Below are 17,186 nucleotides of genomic sequence, written 5' to 3'. Positions count from 1 at the left end.
TACCAAAATAAGGTATCCAACCTTATCCATGTACTATAATTTACTCGAACCTAATCCACCTTTATGTCTCCACATAAAGTTCATGTATTCATTCAATAGTCAAGGAACTTTTAGGTTTATTGGATTTCTATTCAAGTAATAGATCTATTCAATAACACCTTTATTGAATTTTCAGAATAAGCTCAATTGTTTACATACCACGAGTTTTAGGACATAAAACTCAACAGGTCGGACCCTGCTCCAAATATTTTTTTTTTTATTATTATTTGTAATATATATAACAGTAGTTAACTATTGTTTATATATATTCTTTAACCTTTTTCAAAATTTTAATTTTATACTATATGAATATATTTTTAAATTTAATTACATAATATAATAACTTTAAATTTTTATTAAATTTACAATAAAAAGAATTATAAAATATTTTTATGTTAATTATTTAATAAAATAAAATAAATAAAATTGATTACTAATTTTTACTTAAAATATTTATAATTTTAGTATAAATACCATATTTTAATTGATTTTAAAATGAAAATATAAACGAAAAGTTTTCTCCACGGAGACTCGAGCACCGAATGGGGATTCTCCGACCCTGACCTACTTCCAAAATGGGGAATGTGGTGGAAACGGGGATAACAAATCCCTACAGGGATGAAGATGAGGAATCCCCCATCCTAGCCCCGTTGCCAATCGTACTTAGGTCATAATAGGCTTTGTCTTTTAAATAACTAAAGTTAACGCAGGGACCATTTAGAACTGTTTTTAATACATCAGGGATCAAAGTGTTCTTTTTGGAACTTCAGGGACCAAATAGACACCAATCTCAAATCTTAGGAATTAAAAATATAATTTATCCTTTAATTTATTATTGTTATGTCATCATTATTATAATCATTGGAATTATATACATGTAATATTCAAGCTTTATCATTGGGCAAAGATAATATATATATAATGAATATGTTTGAACCATATGGTTTAACATTTATATTATATATATGGATAATTTTATGGAGATTTTCAAAAATAGAAAAATAAGTAAAACTATTTATACAAAATAATTAAATTTAATCTTCTTTGATGGAGATTGATAGAAGTTTATAAGTGTGTATCAGTGATAGAAACTGATAGAAGTTAAAAGTATCTATCAGTATTTTTTTTTTGTTATTTCTATAAATAGTTTGACATGTTTTATATTGCAAAAATTTCATAATTTTATAACTAATTATTTGTTATACCAGAAGATTTAAGCAATTTTAAGTTCAAATAACCATTAAAATGAAAAAAAATTAGTGAAAATTTAACTAAGTTGTAGAAAAAAGTCATGCAATCTTGTTATATAAAAAAGCTATGTATTCTCAATATAAATACCACAACGAATAGAGAGAATATCACAATTCAAACGAGATAAAACTAAAGATCCAAACATAACCTTTATAAAAAAAAAGGTCTTGAAAGTCTTATTTAATTGAAAAATTTTACGATCGATATTTAATTATGCTCAGATTGACATATATAGAGTCGTAAATTAAAGCATAAGTGTGATTTAATTCTTAAGTTATTGAAACACACACCAAATGTGTAGTTTAGTAGGTAATTTTGGGATGAAGCTCATGGGTTGTTTCCTTGTAGAAAAGCAGTAATGAGAGCCAAAGATCTTCCTGGGGCTGTATAGGGAGCTTGATGAGCACCTTCTCTAACTGTTGCAAATGATAGAATGTTCTTTTCTCCATATGTTTCTACCCATCCTCCAACCTATAACACACCATCACAAATCCTTTTTATTTTATTTTTTTAAGAATTTAGAAAAATATCCATTTATATGACGACCCTAAACTTTAAGAGTCATATCAATTAAAACTTTGAACTTAAATATATCAACTTATATATATCCCATCCGTTATGTTTCGTTCAGATTATAAACATCTATAAGCCTTATGCCTCGTTTGATTTGACTTGATTTTTTTTTTTTTTCTTTTTTTCTTTTTTCTTTTTGAAAAAATCCATTTATATTTAAACACTTTTAATACAAACGGATTAAAATACATTTAAAAAGTTATTTTAAATGGTTATCAAAACTCAAGTTTCTTCCAAATGACTTATTTTTTAAATTCAACACACCCTTATAATTGTATCAATAAATCTCCGTTCATATTAGCAATCAAATCGAACTTTTAGTTAGGATTTAATTTGAAAATCATCCATTATCAATTATTTATAGTTCATTTTGTTAATATGATATTTGAAAAAAGACTACACACGTGTAAAATTTGATCGATGCTTTGATATGATTTTCGGAAATAATCTTGTCTAAATTGGTTCACTAAAGATAATTTAAGAATTTAATTAAAACAATTATAAGTCTCGCATTATATTTTTAATCTCAAAGAAGGTATAAATTGATACACTTAAGGATGTTGAGAATGTTTAAATTGATCTGACTATTAATTCAAAATTTAGAGGGTGTAAATTGATAATTTGGCACTTACACTTTTATATAAACAACAATTTAGTTTGTAATGATTTTCTCCTTGTAATTAAGTTTTTTAACTTGGCATGTAAGAATTTAGTCCCAACTATGATATATTTTATCAAAGTTAGTGCCAATTTTTATTAATCGATTTATTCTTTATAGTCTATAAATAAATTTATTTTTTTAATTAATTTACGATCAATCTACATATAGTGTAAGATTTTTTTTAATCTTAATAATACTTTTCACAATAAAGATTAAATCGTTGTAAATTATGTAAAATATAAAGATTAGATTGTTATTGATTAAAGTATAGACTATAAATTGTAATTGATTTCAAACTATAGGAACACTTATTAAATTGATATAAACTAAAGTTCATGGATTAACCTATTTTTTAAATTAAAAAATTATTTACTTTTTAATAGTGAATTTATCATTTGACCATAAAATTCTATTAGTAGACAATAAAACTTGTTGCAAGTATGCAGCTTCAAAACAGTTATTCATGGAAATGATGAATAAAATATATCTGTTGTTGATTTTAAGAATTGGTTAAATGTGTCTTGTATTTTTCTTAGAAAAGTATTGGTTAAATAATTAAATAAGAAAAAGAGAAAAGTTTTTGGATCAGTTTTGGGTTTAGTTTATCCATTTGTCCTTAATTTTAAAATTTTATACTTTTAGTCAAAATCAATCCCTCTCCGTTAAAATGTTACATTTTTTAAATTTGGTTTCAATTTAGTTCTTACGTTTTGGATTTTACACATTTAGCCTCTTTTTTTTCCTAAAAACTTACTTGAGTGTCTTTGGCTTTAATGTCTATTAATTAATTTAAAATAAATATGAAATAAAATTTTAAAATTAATTTTAATAGTGATGAAAAATAATGAAACTTAATTAATTATAATTTTTTTAAAATAATTAATCGGCATTAACACTAAAGATTGAAAGTGAGTGATTAGTAAAAAAAATGGAAGTTATTAAAAGTATAAATCTTGAAACTTAAGGACTAAATTAAAATAAAACTCACATCTAAGAGTAAAATTACAATATTTTGTAACTTAGAAACTAAAGTGGAATAAAATTTAAAATTAGAGGACTAAAAGTGTAATATTTTGAAAGCTATGTAGATTCGAGATCTAGGGACAAAAAAGTAATTTTATTCGTAAATAAATGAAGAAAAACAGTTATATAAATTTACCTGATGGTTGTAAAACCAAGGTGAGTAAGGTAGGGTTGTGTTCAAGCTTAAAGTGGTTGCTAATTTATTGACCAGACTTCGACTCCCAAATAATGGGATAACTGCATCTTCATCTCCACTGCCAATTCATCACCATATAAGACTTATAGTATGCTTGGAATAATTTTATAAAAAAAATAATATTTTTCAAACAAGATGATCATTAAATTTATATATATGTACCTCTTTATTTATAACACATGATTATATTTTCATTTTCTCCTTCTAAAAATACTACGTCAACAAAACTCAAAAACTAAAAACGAATCGAAGAATTTTGAAGAAGGTTCGAGAGAATGACCATAAAAATGTTAATAGTCAAAGGACCAAAAAAACAAGATTATCTCAAAACTCAGGAGAAAAAATGTCGAATTTGAAACTCAGAAACTTAAAAATGCAATCCAAATTAAATAATTTCGGTGTAATTTTACCAAAAATTAAAATAAAGATATTCAAAATACCTATACACGAGAACCCTAATTCCTGACTGCACAAGAGAACCCAAGGTGTAAATGGTAGGTATCATTAAGTTCTTCTTATCATACTTTAAAACACTGCAACAAATAATAACACAAAATCATTTGTATCTTAAATGGCAATATTATTAAAACTTTACAAAACTCATTGCCATGTTAAATGAAATTACCATACAATCTAATAATTAATATATTATGAACAAAATTAATGAAATTATTACAACACAAATAGAAGTTTGAATATTGTATGGTTGAAATGTCTTCCTATCTACACTTCAAACGATTAAGTATGGGAGTTCGTTGGTTTATTTAGAAACTTAAGTTGAATTTTTATTTGACATATTTAACTATTTATGGTTTATTTACAATTATGACTCTAGAGTTTAGAGAAGTACACTATATAAACTCTCTAATCTTAGAGGTGTCATTCATTCTGTATTCTATAAAAACTGTTTTCTCTTTATTCCTTGGACGTAGTTAGCACGTGGTTAATGAACTTCGTAAATCTATATGTCGATTTTATTTTGTTTTACATTTTATATAGTCTTTATTTATCGATTTCGTAACCTATAATGTTAAAACAAGTGGGACTTAAGGAGGAAATTAATACTTACAAGCTGCAAAAGCTCCAATTGGAAGCCCCTCCAAGTAGTTGAGCATGAAGAGCCTTTTGGACATCCAATCTGTTTAAGTAACTATCCACTTCATCTGCTATACATACATCTATCTTCCCACTATCTCCCTATTTTAGTCAAGTATTAATCCAACTTCATGTACTTCCATAAAAAAAAATTAAAAGGTTAAAAACACTTTTCACCCCTAACATTTCATAAAATTATAATTTAGTCCTTCAAATACAAACAAATTTGTAACAATTTATTTTAATAACAATTTAATCTCTATATTTTGAAATTTATAAAATTTTAATCCCTATCATAAAAAATCTCGTCAAATTAAATGTCGAACTTTTATTACGAAAATGACTAATTCTTTATAGTTTATAAAAGACTTAGGTTCCCGAATAGTTTATCAACAAGCACGTGTAATACATTTCATTAAATCTTAATAATAATTTTTACAATAAAGATGAAATCGTTACGTATAGAGAAAAATTGATAAAATTTGAAATTTTGGCCGAATGATTTTGAAAATTCAAGTAATTATTTAAGAAATATGAACATCATAGTTAAATAATTAGAAGGAAAAACAAGCATAAATATCATAGACTAAAAACTTAAAAAAAAATTTATTATCAAATAGAATCGTTGTAAAATATTATACTATATATATATATATATATATATTTTTTTTTTTTTTCATAATTTATAAATTTATTTTGAATTTTAGATTTAAAATTTCAACAATACCCTTGACGTTATTGAGTATAGTTTTTCAAACTAAAATGTAAATAGACATATCGAGAGGTTTAAATCCTCATATCCCACATCTATTACTTACGTTAAACTCGAAAAGAAAAGAAAAAGAAAATCATACCGAGTATTGCGGAAGGGTTATTTTGTGAGGAGTTGGTTTCGAGGAAAGAGAAGAGGAAGAAGAATGGAGTATTCCATAGTTATTTGGAGCTGCTTGTGAAAGGGTTGAGGATGTACAAACGTGTAGGTTGACAGAATATAAGTTGATGAACTCTGAAAGTTCTTTGGATACCAAATTATTGACCATTGAACAAGAAGTAGAAACGTTATGGAGAATGGATTGTCTTGTGATTTCAGAAATATTACAAACTTTGTTCAGAAGTTGATATGTAGAGTCTGAAATCAATCCATGAGACCACAAATATTCTCCTCTTGCATTGAAATCTGTGTCGAATTCCAACAATGGATTCCCTACCTACAATGATACATTTCTCCATAAATGATAGGGTCAACGTTGAACTCATGTAAATGTAAAAGTATCAATAGAAATCTTGGAATGCGTCCTGAATTTGTTATTTTAGTTTTTACTGTTTATAGAAGTATACTATATAAATTCTCTAATCTTCAAAGGCGTCTCTTGATTTGTAATATGATGTTTTCTCTGTAATAATAAACTACTCTCTTCCTGTACTTGTAGACTTAGTTAATAGAGTTTAGTGAACCACGTAAATCTCTATGCCGATCCTCTGTTGTTTAGATTTTCTATTTATTGTTTATTATTGATTTCTTAATAAGAAATATCGACACGTTGATGAAAATTTGATACATGTTTTAGTTAATAATATTTGAGTTCTTTTTTCAATTTGTTTTTAAGTTTTCAATGTAATCCTTCACTATGAGTTAATGTTTCGCTTGCTATAAATTTACATGACATGATACTTAGTGAATTTGCAAAAATTTAGAAAAGGTTAAAAGAGTCATTTAAGGGAGTAAAGTTGCTATGTTACCTAATTTCTCCCTATTTCTTGAAATTTTGATAAAATCACTTTTATCAAATTCAAAGTCACTTCGAAACACGTCTTTAATCACTCAAAATTAATTTAAGATCTGTTTTTACACTTTTAAATGTAGTTTTCATAAATCAAAAAATTGATTTTGAATGATTAAAACTATATTTCGAAGAGATTTTGAAAATGTCTAAAGTGATTTTACTCTTTTTAGAATTACTTTCAAACATGTCTTAAAAATATGTTTTAGTATGTTTTTTAAAATGAGAAAAATATTATTTTAACCACTTAAAAATTAGAAACTTACAGCTATAGCCTTGAGGTTAAAAATGTTGAGTTCGGATTGGAGAATGAGTGTTGCAAGCTGTGGAACATAATGACCAGCGTAGCTCTCACCGCTGATGAAGAAATCTCGATTTTTGTATTTAGGAAACTTCTCGAACCATCGTTCGAGGAAAACCAAGTTGTCTTGTGCTGAAATTTATAACCATAAAAATACCAAAAACCTTAGCTTGTTATATTTCTTAGGAAGTACAGATATTTTTTATTGTGCAAAATATTAGATATGGATACGATATGAATACATCTAGATATGTGTTTGATATGTTATTTTGAATTATCTTATTAAATTTTTTTTTTCAAATATGCAAAGTAGATATATGAAGGGAACACGTGGGTCAATTTTTTTTTTTTTTTCAAATTTAAATCCAACCACTTAAAATACCCAACCCATAACCCATTTTATTTTAGTGCATGTTTAAGAGTGATTTTAAAATCATCAAAAATCATTTTTTTTTTCATTTTTAAAATAACTCAAAAACACACTTTTAATTACTCAAAATTAATTTAGTTTTCAATTTTACACTTTTAAATACAATTTTCATATTATCAAAATTAGTTTTGAAGAAGTAAACATATTTCATGGTGATTTTGAAAATGAAAAAAGTGATTTTAACCATTTTAAAATCATTTCCAAACATAAAAGTCCACTTAAATTGAGCAATCCAAAACAAAAGAAATTAAAAATGATAAAAATATAATTTTTTTAAAAAAAAACTCGAAACGTAATTAAATCTTTATTCTTACATTCTCTCTCACTATTTGAATCGTGATTCACACCTCCTTCATCCTTAACTTCATTCTTCAATCTTCATCTTCTACTTCTTTCCTACCGTCTACTCTAGTCGTTCAACAATCACTCGACGTTACTAGATTTTTTTTCAAGTTTTCACTTTCTTCTTGAATCTATTTTAATCTAACTTAAAATAAGTGTTATAGCAATTAATTGGACATTATATATATAATGTATCTTCGACGTATCCATATCTTAGTTTTTAAAAATTAACGTATCGTTGTATCATATCGTATCCATAACTATGTCTTTGCTTCTTAATCTATCACTATATGCTTTCAAGGAAGTTCAAATTTTATTTTGTTTTTATAGTGTGGTTTTTAGTATGTCATTTAAATTATGTTTTACGTTTCGTTTTCAGATTTGTCTAGTCAATGATCCATTTGAGTAAAAACTATTAAAAACATTTTTTTTTAGTGTATCTAGATTTTGAAATAGAAAATTTAAAAGGTAGAACTACGTTAAACCAGATAAATACTATGTTCATTATTTTTTTTTTCAGGTAATAAATTCATTTAATTTTTGTTAAATTAAATTAAGTATAATGTAATACAAAATAAATTGTATAATACTATAATTAAATTTAAAATTTTTATTATACAAAATTTATAAAAGAAATCATGTTCATAATTAGTTGACAATAAATGAAATTTACTTGGAATTAGTAGCTAGCCACCACTACTTTTTATGGTTAATATATTATCAAATCTTTTTTGATCCACTTTATAGATTCTTCTTCTTAATTCTAGGTTGTCACTATATTTTATTGTGTTTATTTAGTGTTTTTGTAGGTTTCGAGCACCTAAGAGATAGAATCAACCGTTACGGACTGTTCAGGATTAATTTGGAGCAATTAGAAGCCAAAAAGAGCATCGGGGCTTCACAGGAGGCAAAATGACGAAAATGTCCCTAGAGGCGCAACCCTCAGTGCTAGGGCACCAATGTGCAGTGCTTTATCCGAAAGCACCAGATTTTGGTGCAATGCTGCGATGCTACGTACTTTGACGGACACACGCACACTTTAGCGCCACGACACTAGCCATCGCGACTTCTATATAAACAGTTCTTCGTTTTTAGGGCAGAGGATTAACCCCCCAATCGATCTCCAGCACATTTCTTCATCTTCTCACCTACGTCGCTTGCAATTTTCACTAATTTCTTCCTTCCTCTCATGTAATTAGTGGAGATGGAGCCTAGATTTGTCTTTTTCATCCCATAGGAAGGTAAGTTCTAGGGTTTTCTCTAGTTTAGAGGATTTTGGATTGATCTCTATATAATCTTTGAAGTTTTATTTAAATGTAATCTTTATATCTTGATTATTAGTTTCCTTTCTGATTGAGTCGCTTTGTAATCATATTTTTTCTTGATTGTCTAAAAAAACCATTTGGGATTTTATGATTCAGTACTTAAGAGATTGGCTTGTAATATGTGACATAAAACTATAAATTGGTTTCTAAGAAGCAAAAGGTTAGATAGGCTTGCAATTTGTTGTCTATAACAAATAGTATTGTTCCTATTGACTTAAGAGAAACTATATTAAATGTTTGGTCAGACGATGGAAACTAAATATTCACCCTAGCGTAAGCCGTAGAGCGTAATGTGGTTATGTAAATGTGTTTAGTATGATTCATCTAGCATGTTTAACTAATTAGGTAATTAGGACGAATTGGGCTTGGCATAATCAAGAACCACAAGATTGCATTCAAATAATTCAATGAATAAGATTACATTGAGTCATTCCAATATTCGTCCTCTAAGTTAGAACGTCTCTCCTTAATTGCATTTCTATTCTTTACTTTACTTGCACTTTATTTTCTATGCATTTCGACTTATCCAATCCACACTAAACCCCTCGTTTAACACTATAACCAAAAATGAGCTTCAAGGAACTAATCTTTTGCGCTTCCCTATGGTTCGACCCCGGACTTGTCACTTGTACTACTAGTTAGTATAAGTAGTTTGTTAAGTGATTTATAAATCTTATTTGATTTGCGAAGAGAGATTTGCGACACCCACTCTTCAGACATGATCAAATTGGTGTTATTGTTGAGGAAGCCAATTAGTTCTTCTTAGTTAGTTTTTAGTTAAAGTTTCGTTTGCTTTGATTTTTTTTTCTTTCTTGTATCAGTTAAGCATGACAGGATTTTCAAATCAATCTTGATGTCCAAAAGCCGAGTTGCAGATCTTGATGTTGAGGTAGGTAGCCTTGACTGCCACATTGTCGAGTTGATCGCCCTGTTTGGCCACGTGATGGAGTGGAACTAGCAGCAAGCTCAGGCAGCAGGCCCAAGGTTACAGTGGAGTCTAGTACCACATGGTCATTTAGAGGAGGGGTATTATGGTCATTTGGACAATGAGCCTCATCATTCTTAGTGGGAGGAGTCTTTTGACAATGGATACTTAGAATGGGGAGCTTGGATAGCTGAGATTTCACAATACCCCACAAGTTGACTCATGCTCAGTCTTCAGGGTAAGGTAAGTCTTTAGAAGTTTTGGTTTTGGAGTTCGAGTGCTTTCAACAAGAGAGTCTTTGCCCCAAGGCAGAGGCTGAAACTAATTTGCAAAGCCTGAGTGACCTTGTTGCTCAACTTGCAACATTAGTTGTGTTGGGATTGATGTCTTAATTCTCCCGGAGTCTCGTTGTTTTATAAAGATACATATTGTTCAATGAATAAAATAAGTGTTATTTAATTCTGGCATTTACTCATATCCAATAAACAAAGCTCCTTGGTTATCTTATGTGAACTTAAACATATATATGTGATATACAAGTGGATCATGCCTTAAGTGATAACCTAAATCGGTCTGTAGTATAAGGATTAAGGTGGGATACCTAATCCTGGTGACACTACGGATATGGCCCGCTTTGTAGAGATTTGCAAGTGTTGTAAACTACTATAGATGGTATATCCTGACCATTCATGTGGAGACGTATAATGGGGATGTCCTATATAAAGAGTTTGTATAAGACCTGGACCACGAGATGACTAGACTCTGTATAACGCTAGAGGGAAGATTTCGGGAGATTCTGCTTGGAAAACGGGTCGATTATTCAGGACATTCTGTGATTGTTGTAGGTCCCTCACTTTCATTACATCGATTCTACGAGCCTACAAGCTTAGCTTTGGTTTAGCTTCCAATTAAGGCTCAGGGAGTTCTTTGCCCGGGATTGAGTGAACGAAGCCCTCCACCCGTAGCCCCACACTTCCTTTTTTTTAGTAATTTTAAAATATTATGATGGTTCCGTTGCTTTATTATTTCGTTTGTAACAAAGCCCTCGGATTTCTGCAACGGATTACAACAAGGGCAGCTCTTACCCTACCAATAGTTCTTTAGTTTTTCGATCGGGAACAAAGCCCCTGGATTTCAAAGTGAAGCCTAGTTAGAAGGAAATCCGTTGACTTCGTTTATGCCCTTATACAGTAAAGAAAGAAAATGAGGCGGGCTAAGCTTCCATTCGAAGTAAGAGAAAGGTTTCCCATTCCTTAGCCAGAAAAATATGTGGCCATGAAATAGGGATTAAGTGGAACTGAATTTACTGGGTGATAGAGTCGTGAAAACACCAGTTTCTTCCAACACATGCAAGTCGAGCTGTGATTCACTAATAGACACGCGTCAAAACCAAATGACTCAGGGCATCCAATCGGCCAGGAACCGAAATGGAAGGGGGTGTAAAAAAACTTGCAGGGCTTACTAAAATAGAGGGCAAAGCAACTCAAACTGAAACTTCAGTTCTTCGTGACTTGGTATTGAGGATATCAGCGATATTAGAAAAGAGAAAGAGATTCTCACAATTTACTTCCACAACTTCTCGCGATTCGATGGAATTTTATTGCTTAAGCACCTAGCATGTCATCACAAATGAAAATCGAGTGAAAACATGAGTTGGCTTTTTTACACAGTATCTATAGAATGAGCACTGTGAACTATCTGGCCGGATCCAGGCAGAATTAGGATGTAAACTTCAGGGTGCTTCTCTCTTCTACTAATATTAGCGGATGAATAGAAGAAAGGTGGACTATATCATCAACTTATTCCATTTGTCTAGGAAAGCTAGCCATGCTTTATGGTGAAGACTGTCAGGTGTCAACCTCTTTCAGATATGAATCTATCTGATTCAGAGGGGAAGAACTTGCATCAGTATCTCAATTTCAATTCAAACATGGGATAATGAAATTCCGGGAGAAGTCGGTAGTTAGGCACTGGATGCCTTCGGACCTGAAGAACGTGGGACGCTGGGTCGGGGTTTGGTGAACCAACTGGTCGCTCTTTTAAAAGCAAGCATCTCTTATCAATCGGATAGGAGCCTCCCTAAATTCAAAAAAGAGATCTGCCTCGACCAGGGAAAATGGGATAGAAAATCTCATAAGTAAGGTAATAGAGTAAGTCGGGTTCTATTTTTGAAAGTCCCACGGAGGATTCCACTGAATCCTGGTAATCTGACCTGGTATGCCTAGATTGACTAAACGAATAGGAGTAGGAGCTAGTTGTTGACCAATCATTCCCGAATAAGCTCTCGGCTAGGCATTCGGGAAGCGACTAGTCGCTTCTGGCCAAGCTTCTATCAGGCCGACCACTACATAAATAAAGAGATCTGAAAGTGAGAGTTCCAGTATAAGAACTAGCACGAATGGAAGTGATTTAACTAGAACAGAAAGTTCTAATGATCGCTGTCAAATCTGACTTTTCTGTTTTCCTTCCGAATTGAATGAGATTTTTTCATACTTCTATAGACGTAAAAGCTTACTTTGCTCCACTGGCACCGAAGCAAGAGAATGGACCTGAATTGTCCCTCATTGAACGCTCATTGAACTAATAAAAGGAATGAATAAAACAACCATAGAGAGTTTGCTTAGCTTGTAATAAAGAAAACCTAGTTCCGTTGATGAAAACAAGAGGAAAAGTTCTGGGTAATTTGTCTAAGCCAGGCTACAATCCATATTCCATTATTTAATTAGCGAGTTCTTTTTGTAGGAAAATCCTTCTATCTGCTATTCCGTTAGGAACCGCAGATTTTTTGGTACATCATATTCATGCATTTACAATTCATGTAACGGTATTGATACTCCTGAAAGGTGTTCTAGACTCATTATTAGAGATCAATCCTGAACCTGACGGATCATTCCTTTTTCTGATATACGAACCAACAGTTATCCTTAAACTTTCGTGCTTGGTGGAGAAGAAGCGAACAAAGGTACGCTCGCTTCCTGTCTTGTTCTCTGCTGCGAACTAGGATCGCTCGCCAGCTAGGTCAGATTGGAGCTCATATTTAGGATTCCTGGCTTCTCGGACTCGTAACAGACGGCTAGGAACAAGAAGAGGGTCAGTAGTCTCCGCCGTTGCAGGTCCTTCTCCTTCCGCTGAGATGGCCATTTTTTTTTTTACCGCGGCACGAAATCATGAAGAAGCTGGAATAACTCAGAAAGAGAGTGGTGCCTAACCGTTGAAAGCGTCTGTTGTCTTTGTAGAGCAACAGTACGTGTTCCTTTTCCATTTGCTTCCAATAGTTCAACCTATCCAAAAAAATTGTCGGCCTATGAATGTGGTTTCGATCCTTCCGGTGATGCCAGTTTAGGAATTTTCAATTTGGGTGACAGTATTCTGCCTAAAGAGTGGTATAGCCCGTTGCAGAAGCCCCCCCTTTTTTGATCCATTTCTTTAGTCTTTAGTTTTTCGATCCTTAAAGACTAGTTAAAAGACTAAAGGGTCTCTGGCAACAGTACGTGTCACCTAACGATCTCAGATGCGGGATTACCTGTAAAAAGATCCCAACTAAACAGATATGGAAGCTATAATTGTAAACCGAAATCAAATCTATGGAAGCATTGGTTTATACATTCCTCTTAGTCTCGACTCTAGGAATAATTTTTTTCACTATCTTTTTTCGCGAACCGCCTAAAGTTCCAACTAAAAAGGCGAAATGATTCGTCACTATCATCAATAAGAAAACCCGTAGGCTTGTTATCCAGGAACTTGTTCAGAAATACTATAATGAAAGAAAGATAGGAGTTTGTCGCTAGGTATTTGACTAAATAGGATCGTCCAGTTCCTATAGAACCTATCACTAAAATACCCCTAGAGGAGGATAGGGCTAAGCGGAGCGAAAAGGGTTTTCCATGGACCCACCATACATATTCCTATAGGCCGATGGATCTGATAGCAGCTCACCATCGCCCACTTTTCTGTAGGTTATATATTTACTTATACGGCTTTCTTAATTGCCTCTACATCAGGCAAATTTGGTTAATATTGTATGTGTTGTATCCGTGAAAATAGGAATGGCTCAGCCCACATGCATCATTTGATGAAAGCACTTCAGTCCAGTCGCCTCCTCGAAGTGGCTTGTCAACCCCATCTTCCTTGTCGCCGTCCTTTGGCTTGGCTTATAAAACTCAACGTTGGATGCTTCGGTGGGTTCAGATGAAACGAAAAATTGACGAGCTTGCTCTTCCGTGGAATTCCTATAGTAGGAAAAGCACCTCCAACAGGCTAGGGCTTCCCATTCACTGATTTGTGGTTGACGACGCCCTCTCTTCGAGTGGAACGCTTCCGCCGCCTGAATCTTGATCTCTTTCTTCTTTGAAGGGAGAAAAAGTCCAACATTTACCTTCCTGCCGAGTTGCTGCTTTGCTCCTTTTCAGTAGGGGAGCGAAAGGTTAGACCTTAAAAAGTCAACGAACAGCGAAAAACTAAAGTGCACACTTGAAAGTGCTTCGAAAGTGTCAGCAGATGCGCGGAGCCGGAGCCCACCATGTTCGCCCGCTGGGCCGAGTGTTCGCCCACTCTATATTGTTTCTGCAGATCAAATCCCGAATCTATTTATAGTACCCAATCGATTGGAATATCAGCTGTGGCGGGGCGATTTTTGTTTCACAATAAGAGACCTGGACGATTATCCCTACCCTCCGTAGCTTACGAGTTTACGTCCATCCCTAGTCGGGTACAGGCAAAGGCAAATAGAGCTTTTGCACATTTTCGTTAATCCATGAACAGGATATAGACACATAGGCCTATGGATCCATACATCTCGATCCATCTTTTTCGCGATCGTATCGGTCGATACTTTCAAACAAAGCGAAAAAAAAAAAGAAAGAGAGAATCACTTGATTCCCTCTTTCTAGATGGCATTCAATGTGTATTCCTGAATAATCTCATTTTTCAATTATTCAACCATTTCATTTTACCAAGTTCAATGTTAGTCAGATTAGTCAACATTTCTATGTTTCGATGCAACAACATTGGAAATTGGTAAAGCATGACTGACGTCCTCAATCCGTCAATCCAATCAATACCGCTTCCCCTCTTTTATTCCTTTATCTGCCTGAAGTCATGTAAACCAGAAATGAATTAACAAATATGAAGCAAGACCTACTCCCTCCCATCCCAGGAATAAGTGAAGAAAGTTATCTCCAGTCACCAACATTGGCATAAAAAAAGATTAGTAATGAGGATTCGGAATATCACACATTGATCAATCAAAGAGAGATTCAACAACTAAAAGAAAGATCATACCTATGGGCCGAAGCATTTCATAAAGCAGTGCATATTAATTACTGATTGCCATTGTCGACTATTGCTGGTGACTCCCCTCATCAAAAGCTTTTTCAAAAGAATCCAGACTATTCCTATTTCAAAGTCGAGCCTGAGCCCACGCTCATGCAAGATCCTGTGGGCTCAGCGTACCATGGTCGCCTCCTCATTCTCGCAGAATTGAACTGCCAAATCGGAAAAATGGAGTGCTATCGGCTGGATTCGTTTAGTTGTTGACTAAGACAGATATTCCCTAAACAAGGAAAGCTATGAATGCTGGAAAGCTTGTCCCGGGTCACTTCTGGTGATAGCCATTGGGCTAAGTCTCCAAAAAGAGCCACTCACATATATAGATAGGCATTATGAAGGAGCTTCGCTTTTTGCTTTAGTTGGCGCGTTGCAGTAATGACGAAAAGTCAAAATGGAAGCGGATCAGTTTCGAGTTAATGGATACTCTAAGATAGAACGAGAAAAATTGAATTTGATTAATTCAACTTCTAAAAGTTTGGAACACGACTTGGAGGGAGATATTTCATATCTTTCGAGATCCACCCTACAATATGGGCTTCCAGGTGGTATGAAAGAAAGATTCACACAAGAAAAGTGATCACAACAATCTCCCTTGCAGTTGGTATCAGACATGGTTGAAGCTTGGCCACTAGGATTATGAGAATCTACTGTGTGTAAAAGGACCAACGATGATTTATAGGGTATCTTTCCCTATTCGGATGAGAAGCAGAAGAAGTTCTTTGGGAAGTTTGATCAATAGGCCCGCGCGAAAGATGCCTCTTTCTTCTTTTAAGCGGAATAAGATGAGAAGCTATGCTATATTAAGCGGAATTGTTTAAGATTCCGGATTTGGAACTACAGCCTTAGCCCGGGAGGAGACTTAAGACTTTGGATTTGAACAAAAAACTACGTCCCCATTGGCTTTAGGAAGGGCCTTAGCCTTAGCTTCAAGATCTGAGCTTGAACACGCCTTCTTACTAGCCCATAGAGAGTGATTCCAGGAAAGGGCGGAGCTGCTCTAACCTTAGCATCAGCAGAAGATAGAGAAGTGCCTCATTGGTAAGTGCTACAAGATCTCGTACATTGGAACCCATGGTTATGGAACCGAATCCATTAGTATGGAACATTTTCTTTTCCAAGTGAAATCCCCTAATCCGGTTACCTTTTTCCTGACTCCCTCGCAGCACTATTTCACTTATTCGATTTTTGAATAAAAGAGATGCTGGTTTTCCGGTGTTAGCCCCTGCCAATATCGGAAGTGATAATAAAAGTGGGAATGCTGTCACTAGAACGAACCACACAAAGAGGGGTGATCTATGCATAGTCATTCTAGGTGCTGGGACAGTCTTGAGACTGACTTCTCACATAATCACATAGTAGAGAAGAATGCTGCGATTCGGAGAATCTTGCAAGCGTACTTCAATCTCTCGCTGGTGGCGGTGAATTCGTTCCCGGGCCTTGTACACACTGCCCATCACACTATGGGAGCTGGCCAGGCCCGAAGTCGTTACCTTAACCACAAGGAGAGGGATGCCGAAGGCAGGGCTAGTGACTGGAGTGGAATGCTGGATCTTTGCACAAATAAGCTATGGGGAGAGTTCTTTGAACTCGATTCGCCCTCTGAAAGAAATAGAACTTAAAACAAATTATTTTGATTCGACTGTCTTTTTTTCGACTTGTCTTGAGTTGTCTAGTTTTTGAAAAAGTCTTAACAATACTTCAATTTATTTAAACCCATATTTTATTGTAAAACGCAAGAAGCCGAGCGACAAGAAAAATTCCCGCTGCTACCATCGTAGCAGCATGTATAAGAGCCAAAATGGTCAACTCCATTCTTTTTGAAAGCATAACTTGGGCTGTTGTCGAGCTATCCCTCACCCATAAATTTTTCATTGTAAATGGGAAATACTTATACAAATAAAAATAAAAAAATGGGG

General features: G+C 33.2%; 1 protein-coding gene across 1 annotated transcript in view; it reads right to left on the bottom strand.

Annotated features, from left to right (window-relative positions):
* Positions 1-1,617: 1,617 nt before the first annotated feature.
* Positions 1,618-17,186, bottom strand: part of LOC120090879 (serine carboxypeptidase-like 45) — a 26,001-nt gene continuing 10,432 nt past the window's right edge. The window contains exons 4-9 of the mRNA XM_039048578.1: positions 6,886-7,052; positions 5,783-6,046; positions 4,813-4,940; positions 4,184-4,276; positions 3,684-3,801; positions 1,618-1,761 (exon numbers count right to left, since the gene is read on the bottom strand). Of these exons, the coding sequence (XP_038904506.1) occupies positions 1,618-1,761; positions 3,684-3,801; positions 4,184-4,276; positions 4,813-4,940; positions 5,783-6,046; positions 6,886-7,052 (914 nt within the window). The remainder of the gene's footprint in view (positions 1,762-3,683; positions 3,802-4,183; positions 4,277-4,812; positions 4,941-5,782; positions 6,047-6,885; positions 7,053-17,186) is intronic.

This window comes from Benincasa hispida, chromosome 11 (genome assembly GCF_009727055.1).
Source record: "Benincasa hispida cultivar B227 chromosome 11, ASM972705v1, whole genome shotgun sequence".
NCBI classification, from domain to species: domain Eukaryota; kingdom Viridiplantae; phylum Streptophyta; class Magnoliopsida; order Cucurbitales; family Cucurbitaceae; genus Benincasa; species Benincasa hispida.
The sequence above is the reverse complement of the archived record's forward strand: the minus strand, read 5'-3'. Positions and strand labels throughout refer to the sequence as shown.